Source organism: Mytilus galloprovincialis, chromosome 11 (genome assembly GCF_965363235.1).
Source record: "Mytilus galloprovincialis chromosome 11, xbMytGall1.hap1.1, whole genome shotgun sequence".
In the NCBI taxonomy this organism is placed as follows: domain Eukaryota; kingdom Metazoa; phylum Mollusca; class Bivalvia; order Mytilida; family Mytilidae; genus Mytilus; species Mytilus galloprovincialis.
Window position 1 is genome coordinate 61,253,223 of NC_134848.1, and position 17,271 is coordinate 61,270,493.

Here is a 17,271-nt window from a genome sequence, read left to right on the forward strand (position 1 = left end):
CACTTAAATCTTAAACCCTGATTATAATTACAGAACTTTGCAATTTTGGCATGATATAAGTCTAGGCATTTTACTTTTAGATCAGTAAAATAAACTACTGTTGTTTCAGAAACTATTGCGATGTGTTTATTACATGTATTGAGAAAAATGTGACGATGTTATAATTGCAACTTTTTTTTTAACAAAGTTCTGTACATTGTAACTTACCCTTGATGCATTGTCATGTGACTCACAGTTTTCCATGTCACATGATCTAGGAGGGGATGAGATTTGAAAGTCATGTGATCCAGATGTTGAGTTGTCAAGGTCACATGATTGAGATATTGTGTTATCCACATTTACAACTAGTTTATTGTCATGTGATCTAGAGGATGTATCAATGCTGTTGTCCTCACAGTTTAAATTTGTACTTCCAAATTGATCTGAAACAGAATTTTGTAGAATACAAAAATGTCATAAAAATATGAAAACATTTGCCATCAATTGAAGAAGAGGGGGGTGGGAGGGGGTCCTGAACCCAAAATCCCTGACTTAAAAACACAAAATCCTGAGGTCCCAAATTTGAATAAATTTAAATCTCAACATGCAGACATGAAAAAAGAATTCCCAGATCCCAAAAGGGCTACACCTGATCCTGGAGTCCCCATAATGGTCCTATCCCCCTCCTTGTAATTATAGAAAATATGGCTGCTAAAGTCACGACTTGGTACATGCAGGTATTGAACATTAAAAAAAAACATAAAATTGTGGAAGCATACTTTATGATCAGCAAAAACGTCAATTTGTAAGACCAGTCTGTTTTGTCCCAATCTACCGATGCATCTTATATGAAAGCAACAACATACAAAGCATATGCTATAAATGTTGATACAATTTAACAACTGAACAGTATTACTCTTGCCAAGAGAAGGTTTAACTTTTTTAGCCAGTTTATTTCGATCTTTGAGTTTGAATGTCCCTCTGGTGTCTTTTGTCCCTGATTGATATACCTCAATAGATCAAATTTGTAATTCTTAATGATATATCAAACTCATTATCTGAACCTGTTGTACCTTGTTCATCATCACTGTCTACTGAAAACACATTCTCACATTCTAAGTGAAGTGGAACATCTTGGCCCTCTAGGGGTTCCAATTCTTCTGATACAGATTCGTTTTCACTCAGGTGACTGTCTTGAGACTGTCCTGGTGATTCATTGCTGTAACGTACAAGTAATGGTAAAATTGATTTTTAATATCACTGTTTGAAAAAAACCTTAAACTTATTATATATTATGTAATAAAAACTTTCAAACTTCAGTCCTCAAATAACACTAATGAGTGAAAATTTGTCATCGATCATTGCATGTAAATAATAGCAGACACCTTTCCAATAACAAAAAATATATATATATAAAACAAGAATGTGTCCATAGCACATAGATGCCCCGCTCACACTATCATTTGGATGTGCAGTGAACCGTGAAATTGGGGTAAACAAATTAATTTAAAACGAACGAAAAGAGGTACAGACCAAAAAACATAATGCCCATCTACTATCGTAGGTGGGGCATAAAGAAGGTCAGCTTGGTTGCATATAATATTTTTAAACAATGTATAATGGTCTATAAGGTAATCATGACCTATATTTGTTTATATCCTGGTACTTTGATCTCTGGTGGATATACAGTTGCCTCGCTGGCATTATACTACATCTCTGAATTTTCATACTTGAATAACTATAAGGTCAAGGTTTAAAATAATAAACGCACACGTTAATTTCTAAATTTATATTAAATATTTGAATTTAAGTAAGAAAACATTGCATAGTTATACATTTTGAACCGCCCTGTCTGGTTGGCTCGATGGTTGTGTGGTGTGCCGACCTTGACCAAATGACCCTCATGTGTGTTAACTGTCGCTTTACAGGATGGTTCTGCACATCGCCAGTAAATTCGGTTGTTTCGTTTTGTCTTTGCACTGTAACGGTAACCTCCAAGGACCAGACTTGCTCTGCCAAACTTATTCTTTACATACTTAAGTTGCTTTGTCTTTCCCATACTTGGTACCTTCCACGACATTAAGTCAACCAACCTTATATATAAACATTGAGTGCTTGTTTATAAAAAGAATACACTGTGTATAAAATAGATTTATTGTAATTATGAGGAACCATTTACACAATTTAAAGAATAAAGATATAAACATAGTTTTGGAATTGGCCATTTCAGAGTCTAAGAATCATGGGTTATATCATTGTAAGTACCCCAAAATGAAAATAATGTCACATCATTGGTTCTATTGTTTATGACATTTTTGACCAATCAGGACGTTTTGGTGTACACTGTTGAAAATATTACCCAGGATGCATTAGATTCTGAAATGGGGAATTGAGCCTTACGTTGTATTCCATTTTAATGATGCTATGGCAGATAATTATTCTGAATGTCATGGACAATGCCCCACCCACAAGTTGTTGAGTGATAAATTTGAAATGCATCCCACTGTATAGCTGAATAATACATTGTTATATAAATCCTGAAACCAAATTTCAGAAATCCTTGTATTGTAATTCCTGAGAAAGATGCGACATATATTCATGGGGCAGAATGACAGATGGACTGACAGAGTGAGAGGTAAAACAGGTTACCCCCACTTTTTTAGAGCAGGGGTATAATAAAACAATAAAAGTTCAATAAGTGAGTTTTCATTTGATTCTATTGAGGTGAAGAAATGCACAGTCATTTTCAGACTAGAATACCCCAAAAATGTAGCTCTAATGTTTTCACCTGATAGGGCAAAAACAACAAGAGGCTGTCACAACGACAGCAAACCGGATTTATTAATATTTATTTGTGTCCTGGCAATATCGCAAGAACCATTACTGATGAATGGTGAAAGTGAAAATCGTCAATATCAAATTTGACCTCCATTTTGTCATCAGTATCAACATATTAAAATTAGAAAAGCTTAGATTGAATGGTTCATGAGAAAATGCAACAATGTAAATAGAAACGCCATTTTACAATCTTTCATGAACCATAACTCCTGAACGGTAAAAGTCAAAATCGTCATTATTGAACTTGACCTCTATTTTGTCATCAATAACAACATATAAAAATTTCAAAAGCTTTGGTTGAATGGTTCATGAGAAAATGCACGGACACAACTGGAAACACCATTTTTCAATCTTTCAAGAACCATAACTCCTGAACGGTAAAAGTCAAAATCATCATTATTGAACTTGACCTATATTTTGTCATCAGTAACAACATATCAAAATTTGGGAAGCTTTGGTAGAACAGTTCATGAGAAAATGCACGGACACAACTGGAAACACCATTTTTCAATCTTTCAAGAACCATAACTCCTGAACGGTAAAAGTCAAAATCATCATTATTGAACTTGACCTCTATTTTGTCATCAGTAACAACATATCAAAATTTGGGAAGCTTTGGTAGAACAGTTCATGCGTAAATGCACGGACACGACTGGAAACTCCATTTTTCAATCTTTCAAGAACCATAACTCCTGAACGATAAAAGTCAAAATCGTCATTATTGAATTTGACCTCCATTTTGTCATCAGTAACAACATATTAAAATTTGGGAAGCTTTGGTAGAACAGTTCATGCGTTAATGCACGGACACGACTGGAAACTCCATTTTTCAATCTTTCAAGAACCATAACTCCTGAACAGTAAGAGTAAAAATCGCCATTATTGAACTTGACCTTTATTTAGTTGTCAGTAACAACATATTAAAATTTTAAAAGCTTTGGTTGAACGGTTCATGAGTAAATGCACGGACAACATTTGATTCCCGCCCGCCCGCCGTACATCCCCAAATCAATAACCGACATTTTTGTCACAAAAATCCGGTTAAAAATTAAAAAATCAACAAGAATGTGTCCAAAGTACACGGATGCCCCACTAGCACTATCATTTTCTATGTTCAGTGGACCATAACATTGGGGTCAAAACTCTAATTTGGAATTAAAATTAGAAATATAATATCATTGGGATCATGTGTACTAAGTTTCAAGTTGATTGGACTTCAACTTCATCAAAAACAACCTTGACCAAAAACTTTAACCTGAAGCGGGACAGATGAATGAACATACAAACGGACAGACGGACTGACGAATGGACAAACTGACGCACAGACCAGAAAACATAATGCCCCTCTACTATCGTAGGTGGTCCATAAAAATATTAGGACTGATTCTACTCATACCTTTTCTGTTCCAAGTTGTTTTCGTTTTGGGAAGTGGCAGTGATATCTGTGTTCCGGTCTGCCACAGTGTTTAACTGTTTCAATGAGGTCTGCTCAGAAGAAGCATTTATTACAGCTGGTAATAATGAGGTCTGTTTAACAGTACTGCTTAATACAGAGGAGTCTAGCACGGTTGGTTCATCAGCAGTGTTTGATGCAAAAGGTTCATACTGCTTCAGTTCTACACCAGTAATGATGGTCACAGCAGGTTCAAATGACGTCTGTTTATCAGTAGTGTTTAATACAGGCTGTGTGTGTTTAACAGTACTGTTAAATACAGAGGGTTCCAGCACAGTTGGTTCGTCAGTAGTGTTTAATACAAAAGATTCATTTTGCTTACGTTCTACAACACAATGTACTCCAGTTATGGTTACAGCAGGTTCAAGTGAGGTCTGGTCTGTACAATTGTTTAATTCAGAAGTTTTTATTGGTGCTGTTCTTGTAAATAAATAAACGTCATCCCTGTCAAAATACAAAGTATTGAAGAAAAATCAATTATATTTTGCATCTGACAATAAAATTGAGAATGGAAATGGGGAATGTGTCAAAAAGATAACAACCAAAAAGCAGAAAACAGCCAAATATCCCCAATGGTTTTTAACACAGCAAGAAAATCCTGCACCTAGAGACCAGCATCAGCTTGCAAATGTTCAATGAATAACAGATTTTCAATAGGATTTGTATGCAGATATAATTCAGTCTGCACCGTTAGCCACTAGTCCGATGCCCCAGACTCGTAAAATTTTATTTGGACTAGCAAGTATTTGCAAAACTTTGTTTAGACACATAAGAAGAGTGACAGAAACCACGAAATCAAATATCCACTAATATGCAAGTTTGTAGCAATTCACGAAAAAATTGATACCCAAGAAAATAAATGAATCCACAGTATCACTTACGCATCCAGTTTTCTATGAGGTTTTTTCATTTTTTCAAACAATTCTTCATCCACAGCCCATACCCCTTGATTGTCACTGGGAAGTCTTACAAAACAATCATGAGCAGTCAAAGCATGTCTGATGTTATTCTATAAAAAAAGATACAGAAATATAGTTTCATTTCAGTATTTTTGTAGTATATCAATAGCTACCCATGCTAAAAATATAGACTCAAACTTATTCACTCATTTTAAAAAATGATAAAGGATTTTGTGGGTAACACAATTTTTTTTTTTAATCATTCTACCTAACATTTAATAAATACATTGGTATATATTTACTGTTTTCTGATTGGTTAAAATTATTACTTTTATTTTCAATGTTGTCAATTTTTATGGTGACAAGCCCACTCTTGACGTTTATGCATACGCCAACATGTGTATGCATTGTTATTGTTAATATAAAAAGATTTTTGAGCCTTATTTCTGATAGAAATTTATTTATAATGAATGGCAACAATTTATTTCGAATTTATTGACCCATAAAATTAAGGGAGCTGGCTTCTCAGTTTCAAAGTAATTAACTTTTCAAAACAGTAGCATTAATTGATAGGGGATTAATAAAGAAATCATAAGAGCAAAAAAAATATATAGGTCACCGTGCTTGTTTTCGAGATATTAGCCATTGAAATTTTGGCGGGGAAATGTTCTCTCTTGACTTTTCATAGCTTTATCATTTACAAGTTCAAGTCTTCAAAAACTATTAAAAAGTAATTAAAATTTTATAAGACTTTAACAGACAGCTTATCATTATACATGTAAAAGAATTATAAAAAGAAAAATGGGGGTCACCAGGCAAATTTTGTTAAGGCATTCAAATGGATAAAACCAGAGGATTTCGAAAATCTGACCAAAATTCCAAAACATGCCAAGCGAACTTCCTTAATTTTTTACTTCACATTTTACATTATCTGCTTCACACATTATTCAATGTGAGGAGTCAAAAATTTTACGGCTCAAAAAATTCAAAATAAATAATAGCCATTCATTAAATATACAACTAAAGAAACACAAATCCAACAAAAACCAGTAAGGTGATTTATTGTGCTCTTGATGGATTATCAGATTATAACTGCACAGGTGAAATCTATTGTACATTATAATGATGGGTGCCACATGTTGAGCAGGATCTGCTACTGTGGATTCACTATTATTCGTTGGATACCAATTTTCGTGGATTTCGTAGGTACAGGTGAATAACGAAATTAAATGTTCAATTAATAACAAATTTTCTATAGGCTGTTATTTAGACTTCCGCAAAACAACAAAATTAAAGTTTTCCTAAATCCACAAATATTGGTATCCACGAAAATACATAAATCCACAGTAACTACTCCTTAGGAAAAGCATCTGAGATTACTGCCAGTTTTTGCTGGAGTTGCTATTTTGCTGTCAAGTTTTATATGTTGTGTTTTGTGTACTATTGTCTGTCTGTTGGTATTTTTCTATTTCGTTTAGCTATGCCTTTGTAAGTTTTTTTTCAACTTATGATTTGAGTGTCTCTCTGGTATCTTTCTCCCCTTTCTAATGATGAATGAAGCAGATACAAACAAAAGTATAGATTATAAAACCATCCCGATCTGGCTCTTAACTTTCCAGCAAACAGGCTTACCTTCATTGTTAAAATATGAGCCTCTGTTTCATAATGTTTAAATGTCCTCAGAGTCCACGAATATATGTCACTTGTTGACAATTGCCTTTTTGGAGATTCTATAATCGCCTGAAAAATAGGATTTATTTTATATCAATACAAGTGGATTTCATATTAAATAAAGTACACTTAGTCTAATATTGATTAAAATGTTCAGCAGCAAACATTTAATAGAAATTTTGAAACAAACTTAAGTTTACGTAATGACATGTCCTGCTTGTATTGTGCAAGCATTTTTTTTTTATTTCTGTGAATTCATTAGAGCATTTTCTTATTTCTGTGAATTCATCATTTATTAAAAAGAATATGTGGTATGATTGCTAATGAGACAACTCTCCACAGGAGACCAAATAACACAGAAATTAACAACTATACGGCCTTCAATGATGAGCAAAGGTCTTACCAGATAGTCAGCAAAAAAGAACACTTAATCCAATATTCCAGAGAGAGAAAAATAATTTCTTCCCAGAACCCATAAAATAGTTTATTACAAAAGTCTTGAAAAATAAATCTTAACTTCCAGACTCTTAATAAATGTAAATCCTGAATACCATGAAAAAAAATAAAGCCTTTTCCTGACTTGCAAGGTCACCCCCCTCCCCCAACCCCTTCAACCAACCTTCTTTTAGAATTATAAATCAATAAATACCTGTCTAACTAACGATGCATATGTATATGGTGGGCGGTCCTTTCTTTTGAAATTTTTCTTCTTTTTCTTTGGAATAACTGAAAAGAGGAACTTTATTATGCATTTAACCATTTCTAACCAACTTGAGGCAAATTTGATTTCACGATTATCAAATTCACTTGATGTAATGTGATAAGGAGAGATCCAAGACTTAAATTTTCATTACAATATATTATGGTAGAATGCTCATGAAAATTCATTGGTTAACAGTAAAGGGTCCAAAGGTGCATACAAATTAAGCAGATGAAACAAATGAAACTGCAAGCTACTGCTCACTGATGATACCCCCAACGAAAGTGGATAATCTTAATAGTGTAAAAATATGCAAATGTTTGCTAAGGAAGTTGTTGAGTGATGTATCTGAAAATGCATCAATCAGTATAGCTGACTTGTATAAATCCTGAAACCAAATTTCAGAATCCTTGTATTGTAGTTCCTGAGAAAAATATAACGAAAATATTCAACTTGGTTATCAAGTGTAAAATCATACAAGTGTTTGGTAAACAGGAAGTTGTCGAGTGATGAATCTGAAAACACATCAAACCGTATAGCAGACTTATATAAACCCTGAAACCAAATTTCAGAAATCTTCGTATTGTAGTTTCTGAGAAAAAAATATGACAAAAATTTTCAACTTGGTAACATCATGTGGAAAATAATACAAGTGTTCGGTAATCAGGAAGTTGTCAAGTGATGAATCTGAAAACCAAATTTCAGAAATCCTTGTATTGTAGTTCCTGAAAAAAATGTGACGAAAAATATTCATGGGACAGATGGACTGACAGACTGACTAATGGATGGACGGACAGAGGTAAAACAGTATACCCCCCCTTTTTGAAAGCAGGGGTATAATTTGAAAGTGGGTGTATAAAAAGGCACTAACCTAGCTTAACCTTAACATAAAATAGTAGTATAACATTACATCGTAAAAACTAGATGTGTCAAAGTGACACCAATGGCCCTGTCCCAAAAAGTTGAAAAATCTGCAATTTCAATGTAAGCACATGTGGACACAAACATGATGGTAGTAATGTATCATATCAAAAATCAGCTCAAAATCTGGAGGCTTTTAGAAAAAAAGCCATATAACTGTGATTTTCAATAATTTATCAAAGTCCAAACGCGTAGTTTCAGCAAAAATTAGCAGAGCGGACAAAACTTAAACTTGATCTGGACCTCATCATGGTCAACTCACATACCAAAAATCAGCCCAATATCTGAAGGCGTTTTAGAAAAAAAGTTCGTATAATTGTGATTTTCAACAATTTCTCAAAGTCAAAAACCCATATTTTTTCGGCAAAAATTAGTGAAGCGGAACGAAACTTAAACTTGATCTGTAACTCATCATAGTTAACTCACATACCAAAAATCAGTCCAATATCTGAAGGCGTTAAGAAAAAAACTCTGTATAATGGTTTGTTGCGGAATGACAGGATGACAGAATTACAGAATTAGGGAAATTCAGAAGGACGGGCAAGGGTACAGGGGTTAAAAAATTTTGTAACAGCTAACTAGCCCAGGACTTATTGGCAGCAGGATTTCACTAGCCCTGTTGGCAGAACTGCTAGTCCATCAAAACTGACCTGCTAGCCCTAGTATGCCGTAAAAATCAAGAGTTTGCTGCCTAATACAAAGTGTGTGTCCTTTGTTTTGAAGAAGACATTATACATGATATACACTGTATTTCATATTTTTTGTTATTTATTCTGTTGGTGCTTAACCTAACTTAGTTGTTTATTCTGTTGGTGTTATTCTGTTGGTGCTTAACCTAACTTAGTTGTTCCCACATTCAAAGCAGACTTTTTATTTGCGTGCTTGGGGTAATTAACGGCAATTTTTACAGAGCATCGTCTGTTTTTTTCATCACCAACAGCCAACCTTGCCAGAGGAATCATTGTGTCCTAGTTCTGCCAACTTTTTTTACAGGTAGTAAATATGGTAAATGCGTGAGTTTTTGGCCAAATTGTAAAGATCAAAGAAAAAACAATAGATCAAAGGCAAATCCTTCCAAATTAGCATGAAAATGTGTGAATCTCGCGATAAAGACTTGGTAGGCTTCCTGTTTTAGACACTATAAAAACATTTCCACTTTTCCCGGTCGTATTTGGCATTTGGGGGGGGGGATGAATTGTCAGTCTCATTACCCCCTTCATCTATAGTTTTTCGTTTTGAAACTGATAAAGTTCCTGGGGTTCCCGTATTAAAATATTAAGAAATATTTTGTTGCATGGTTTCGTGCTCAAAAGCTGTGCGACAAGACAGGTCAATACCGATCAATACATCATATCCCCAAATACCGTTAATTGAAAATCTCGGCATCAGCAATGTACAATACCCCAGGCCATGGTATGAGAAATCAATATTTAAAGTACTAGAATTGCAATAAACACACGATACCGAGTTGTTTTTCTATTTTTAAAATATGTACAACAGGACCTGTACAAACCAGTTCAAATTCTTGGAATCCCGGATGACTTAATTGATTCGGATTGGCTAACATAGAATAGTGATGAAGGGATTTTCCACTTTCTATTTTGGAAACGTCAAGAATTTTGTGTTACTAGTCCGTCGGGCATATCGGGTTACACATTTTAACTGCCCGAGGCGTAATTGATCTAGCCCCGGGCGTCGGGCTAGTGGAATTTTTAACCCCTGGGGTAAAACTTAGTTGCGGGGCCATAAAAACACTTTACCGAGGTATAATATACTCACTTTGATATCTGTGGTTTTCATAAAACAATGTGGTTTGTTCACTTTCATCCTTCTGACTATTATCTGGTGATTGATGGCTACAAAATAATAATCAAAATATATACATGGAAATCTAAAAGGTTTCATAGTAACAATGTATGTATTGTATTGTACCAAGTCAGGAATATGACAGTTCTTCTCCATTAGTTTTTGATGCATTTTGTTATTTGATTTTGCCATATGATTATGGACTTTCCAAATTGATTTTCCTCTAAGTTTAGTATTTTTGTGATTTTACTTTTTTGTAAAGTAGTTTATATTGGAAATGCAATTTTCTGATACAGTTAATATATTTCTTTTAGAGAATGTCCAAGTTGACATATACATTGTATCTTGTGAAAAGTTGTCTCATTGGCAATCACACCACCTCTTTTTTTTTATCTATATGAAATTTTTGCTTTATTTTTCTACAGTTGAGAGCAATGAAAACAAAAAAGTTTGTGACAATTAGTTGGATGATAGTATATGCATATGCTATCAAAATCAAAGAATTATGATTCTTTTTTATTCCTGGTTTTTTATTTTTATATTTAACAAGAGTGCACATGCTGAAATGTCTCGCCTTCTAAACTAATCATTGACATTATGTTGATAGTCCTAAGTATAAAGCTAAGCTTTATTACAACTGTCACATAAACTTAACATTAACCAAGATAACTAAACAAAGACCAATGAACCTTGAAAATGAGGTCAAGGTCAGATGAACCAAGCCAGGCAGACATGTACAGCTAACAATGCTTCTATACAACATATTATAAAGTTGACCCATTACTTATAGTTTAAGAAAAATAGACCAAAACGCAAAAACTTAACACTGTGCAATGAACCGTGGAAATGAGGTCATGGTCAAATAAAACCTGCGCGACTGACATGAAGATCATAAAATATTTCCATACACCAAATATAGTTGACCTATGGAAAATAGTATTGATGAAAAGACCAAATCTCAAAAACTTAACTTTGACCACTGAACCATGAAAATGAGGTCAAAGTCACATGACATCTGCCCGCTAGACATGTACACCTTACAATCATTCCATACAACAAATATAGTAGACCTATTTCATATAGTATGAGAAAAACAGACCAAAACACAAAAATGTAACTATAACCACTGAACCATGAAAATGAGGTCAAAGTCACATGACATCTGCCGGCTAGACATGTACACCTTACAATCATTCCATACAACAAATATAGTAGACCTATTGCATATAGAATGAGAAAAACAGACCAAAACACAAAAATTTAACTATAACCACTGAACCATGAAAATGAGGTCAAGGTCAGATGACACCTGCCAGTTGGACATGTACACTGTACAGTCCTTCCATACACCGAATATACTAGCCCTATTGCTTATAGTATCTGAGATATGGAACATATACGCACATATCAAATATAGTTATCCTATTTCTTATAATAAGAGAGAATTCAACATTACAAAAAATTTGAACTTTTTTTTCAAGTGGTCACTGAACCATGAAAATGAGGTCAAGGACATTGGACATGTGACTGACAGAAACTTCGTAACATGAAGCATCTATATACAAAGTATGAAGCATCCAGGTCTTCCATCTTCTAAAATATAAAGCTTTTAAGAAGTGAGCTAACGCCGCCGCCGGATCACTATCCCTATGTCGAGCTTTCTGCAACAAAAGTTGCAGGCTCGACAAAAATTTACCCTTATAATTGTGTGCCAGTTAAAAGGCAAAAGGGTGAGTTCCAAAGTATTTTTAGTTTCAATTTAGAGATTAAAAAGTTGTATCTTGTGACCTTTATCTGTGTCTCCTCCTAGTTCAGCTGTGATAGGTTGCTTCCCTTAGACATTTAGTAGATACTTTATCAGCCGTAAGTAGTTGAGATAAGGAAGTACTTCTTTTCATATAATTAAAAAAACTATTTTCGAACTCAAGTATCAAACCTTGTTGTTTTATGATTAACATTATCCGTCACTTCAGGTTTCATCTCTACGACTGCATCTGAACTTGACACTGTGTCCTCTGTGCCAGTTTCTGACTGTGTGAACATTGTCAAACTTCTTGAAGAACTTTCTTGGTCATCTGGTGTAATGAACTCTGGGGTCTGTGTTTCTACTTTATCATTAAGATCAGGTTCAATTTTAATAGTCTGAAATATCATAGATTTGTGATATTTACCTTTACGCAGGGAAAAAGTCAAGACTCTTTTTCCGACGTAGTCGGTATAGTTTCGGTTTGTGCCCTTTGAACTTAAGGACGCTTAACTATGGCAACACAATATGCATGCTCGAAAATTCTTTCAGTGATTGGACAAAATGCTGTCATGGTGGGTGATTTGGTTGTGTTTGAAAAAACTTCTCGTTAATTATATGGTGATGGAAAGCAAATGAAAAACTATAAATATTTGAACTAGATCTTACAAAGATTTATATTTTTATTAAAATAATTGTTTCTCCAATAGCTCTTTGCATTAGTGACAGCTGTTTTTTCGGGACAATTATATAATTTTTAATGTAAACTTTGTTATACGAACGTAGATGACTTTTAGAACGCACCTACGCATGTGAGTTTTCCGCGGGGTTTTGGTGAATGTAAACAAAAAGATACGAGGACCGAGAATACTGAACACAAACAGAGAAAACGTTATTTAAATGGTATCTTTGTGCTTCTGAAGGTTATTGAAATGATAGTTTTAAACATATACTCAAATTTAAATACGTCGGATATCTTTTTTAAAGATAGTTCTTGTTTCAAGTGATTTTTATAATGGATTGCGGATTTGATACATCTTACATCTTGTGGGGTTAGGAGGAAAATGGATTAATAAAAAAAAAGATGTGGTATGATTGCCAATAAAACAACTAAGAAGACCATCTAAATATCAGGGGGAAAAAAATTCTCTTCCCAATATGAATATTTTTCTTTTCCGGTGGGAAAGGGGGGTTGATTGATAGTGAGTGTATCTTATAACAACTTAATTGTCTCACATTGTGATATTACTTTTTGTTCCATAATTAATTAATTCACACCAGCACTTTTCCGATCCAACCGATCTAAATTACAGTAAATTCAGAAACTATTGCAATGTTTTTATTATTGTGAAAAATGGGCATAGTTATAAGCGTAATCATTTAAACTCGTATTTTGATATTTTTCGTTGAATTCAACAGGATTTTTATCAATATTGCAAAACTTTAATTCGCATTTTAGTCTAAAGTGAAAAAATCACAATAATAATTGAACGCAATAATTTCTGAATTTACAGTAAATGCTTACGACAGGACTATTAGACGCTTTATCACAAATTGGCTCATTCAGTATATGTTCTTCCTTGCCATCATCATCTTCATCAATAAAAAGTTCATCTTCATCCACAGCACCATTTTGTTGATCTACAAAAAAAATCCAAAATATACTGAGTTTAGGGATCATAGATTTATTCTTACAAGAAAGCTCCAATCATGCTCAGAGGAAGCTGCAAGCTTTTTTAAGACGTCTCTTCTCAGCAGTTTATGTGAGGGCTATTCCAGAAAAAATGTATAGGGGTGTTGGAAGGCACATTATATTAATAATACATGGGTGATGGTATCAGAGCAACTTTTCACACTATAATGCACCATAATTCTCAATTACAATTGTCTGGGTGGTGGATGCTGATAAAAACTGCCTTCCCCCCCCCCCCTCCCCTCCCTCCCCATACATTTTTTTCTGGAATAGCCCTGACATTAATTGTCAATGGATCATAATTATTGTCACATAAACTCCTGAGAAGAGCCTACTTAAAAGCTCCAAGCATGCTCGAAGCTTCCTCTTAAGAATAAATCTATGATCCCTGACATACAATGTTTTTGTTCGTTTTTTTGTATATGAATTAGGCTGTTAGTTTTTGGTATGAATTGTTTTACATTAGTTATTTTCGCAGCTTTTATTGCTGTTTTTGAGGTATTGGCTTTGATAATTGTTGAACGGCAAACAGTGACCTTTAGCTGTTGATTTAGGTGTCATCTGGTCTCTTGTGAAAAGTTGGAACTCATACCACATCTTCTTTTTTGTATATGTCTATGTATTAACAGTCTTTCATGAAATATTTTTTTTCATGTGTTTTGAAATTAAGAATAACAAATTCACTTATGTAAAAAAAAAAAATCATAGAATTTCTATTTGAACTAACCAATAAAATATACAATTATTTTTGCTCAAATATATCAGGTAGAACATTATTTGGAAGCTGTTGAAATAAAGATTCTTTGCCACTTTTCTTTACAGGAGACATTTTGTTATGAGATTTCTAATAATAAAATGAACCAGGTGCTCCGCAGGGCGCAGCTTTATACGACCGCAGAGGTCGAACCCTGAACAGTTTGGCAAGTATGGACAAAACATTCAAGCATGATACAGCTCTGAATTTGGATTGTGATCAAATTTTTGACATTATATGTTTTTTTTTTACACAAAACAAATGTCAAGATTTTACAAATCAATTAAAAATTTCTTCAAACTTTTTAAATCTAAAATTAAATAGTTGACACAGCATAGGTTTCTGACACAGAATGAATGTGGTCTAATGAACTTAAAAGTTGTTTTTTTGCCTTTGAGCAATTCACTATGCTGTTGAATATTAATCCTCTCAAAAAAATGTTTGAAGAAATTTTCTTTTTATTTCTGAAATCTGAAATGAGAAAAATTTAAACCCCCCCCCCCCCCCCCCTTTTTTTCACATCCCCGTTTCCCTTTTTCCAAAACTGATATCAATTCAAATTTCTAATGGAGTTTGCAACAATAACTACTCTTTTAAATACATCATAAGATATTAAAATGTAAAATAAAGTGCTTGTTATCACTGAATGGTAAAGATTGGTTGGTAGTAAAAGTGAATATACATTGTTTATTGTATAAAACAATAAAAAAAACATCAGCAACATTTTATATTGGCAAATTTCCAATGAAGTTATTTACATAAAGTTATTGGCAAATAAAAATAGAAAATGACATCATAGTCATGTCTGGTAAATTTCCAACATATATTATCAACTACTATTCTATACAAAGAAAGATAACTCCAATTGAAAATTAATTGCTATTGCACAATATTGTGCAATTAGATATTTCTTGCTATTGTGCAATACTGTGCAATTGAAAATTTCTTGCTATTGCACAATACTTGATATGGAATCCTGATTTGGACAAACTTGAAAACTGGGCCCATAATCAAAAATCAAAGTACATATTTAGATAAAGCATATCAAATAAGCCCAAGAATTTAATTTTTGTTAAAATCAAACTTAGTTTAATTTTGGACCCTTTGGACGTTAATGTAAACCAATTTGAAAACGGGACCAAAAATTAAGAATCTACATACACAGTCAGATTTGGCATATCAAAGAACCCCAATTATTCAATTTTTGATGAAATCAAACAAAGTTTAATTTTGGACCCCGATTTGGACCAACTTGAAAACTGGGCCAATAATAAAAAATCTAAGTACATTTTTAGATTCAGCATATCAAAGAACCCCAAGGATTCAATTTTTGTTAAAATCAAACTAAGTTTAATTTTGGACCCTTTGGACCTTAATGTAGACCAATTTGAAAACGGGACCAAAAATTAAGAATCTACATACACAGTTAGATTCGGCATATCAAAGAACCCCAATTATTAAATTTTTGATAAAATCAAACAAAATTTAAATCTGGACCCTTTGGGCCCTTTATTCCTAAACTGTTGGGACCAAAACTCCCAAAATCAATACCAACCTTCCTTTTATGGTCATAAACCTTGTGTTTAAATTTCATAGATTTCTATTTACTTATACTAAAGTTATGGTGCGAAAACCAAAAAAAATGCTTATTTGGGTCCCTTTTTGGCCCCTAATTCCTAAACTGTTGGGACCTAAACTCCCAAAATCAATACCAACCTTCCTTTTGTGGTCATAAACATTGTGTTTAAATTTCATTGATTTCTATTTACTTAAACTAAAGTAATTGTGCGAAAACCAAGAATAATGCTTATTTGGGCCCTTTTTTGGCCCCTAATTCCTAAACTGTTGGAACCAAAACTCCCAAAATCAATCCCAACCTTTCTTTTGTGGTCATAAACCTTATGTCAAAATTTCATAGATTTCTATTTACTTAAACTAAAGTTATAGTGCGAAAACCAAGAAAATGCTTATTTTGGCCCTTTTTGGCCCCTAATTCCTAAAATGTTGGGACTAAAACTCCCAAAATCAATCCCAACCTTCCTTTTGTGGTCATAAACCTTGTGTTTAAATTTCATAGATTTCTATTCACTTTTACTAAAGTTAGAGTGCGAAAACTAAAAGTATTCGGACGACGACGACGACGCCGACGACGACGAAGCCGACGACGACGACGACACCAACGTGATAGCAATAAAAATGAATTCTTTGAAAACTCCCAGACATAGATTACCTTTCCTGTATTTGGCACAACTTTTTGGAATTTTTGGTCCTCAATGCACTTCAACTTTGTACTTGTTTGGCTTTATAACTATTTCGATAAGAGCATCACTGATAAGTCTTATGTAGACGAAATGCATGTCTGGCATTTTAAATTATAATCCTGGTACCTTTGATTATTAATTAATTAACTATTAATTAGGAGATGTCTAATTATAAACAATATAAATGCTTTGATCTGTTCCATATATGAGTTTTTTTAATGTGTTAGCTTTCTTTATCACAGTTTTTCTATTCTGTTGAAACTGCAAAATGATTTGGGAGGGGGGGTATAACAGACTATTATGTTTTTTCTTTTGTTCACACATCTTGTAAATATAATGGACATTAATGTGACTGTTATACAAGTGAGAGGTTTAGCTAGCTATAAAACTAGGTTTAATTCACCATGTTCTACATGAGAATATGTCTGCATCAAGTCAGGATTATGACATTTATCCATTCGTTTGATGTGTTTGAGCTTACGATTTTGGCTTTTGATTACGAACTTTCCATTTTGAATTTTCCTGGGAGTTACGTATTTTTGTTGATTTACT

At 33.5% G+C, this 17,271-nt stretch overlaps 1 protein-coding gene across 3 annotated transcripts in view; it reads right to left on the reverse strand.

Annotated features, from left to right (window-relative positions):
• Positions 1–17,271, reverse strand: part of LOC143052534 (uncharacterized) — a 69,794-nt gene that overhangs the window by 28,225 nt on the left and 24,298 nt on the right. For 2 of the 3 annotated variants that reach the window (XM_076225587.1, XM_076225586.1), the window contains exons 19-28: positions 13,537–13,652; positions 12,204–12,409; positions 10,241–10,317; positions 7,490–7,566; positions 6,802–6,909; positions 5,152–5,279; positions 4,214–4,714; positions 1,815–2,072; positions 1,053–1,198; positions 208–422 (exon numbers count right to left, since the gene is read on the reverse strand). In XM_076225587.1, coding sequence (XP_076081702.1) covers positions 208–422; positions 1,053–1,198; positions 1,815–2,072; positions 4,214–4,714; positions 5,152–5,279; positions 6,802–6,909; positions 7,490–7,566; positions 10,241–10,317; positions 12,204–12,409; positions 13,537–13,652 — 1,832 coding nt within the window. The remainder of the gene's footprint in view (positions 1–207; positions 423–1,052; positions 1,199–1,814; positions 2,073–4,213; positions 4,715–5,151; positions 5,280–6,801; positions 6,910–7,489; positions 7,567–10,240; positions 10,318–12,203; positions 12,410–13,536; positions 13,653–17,271) is intronic. The other variant, XM_076225588.1, reaches the window with a different exon arrangement.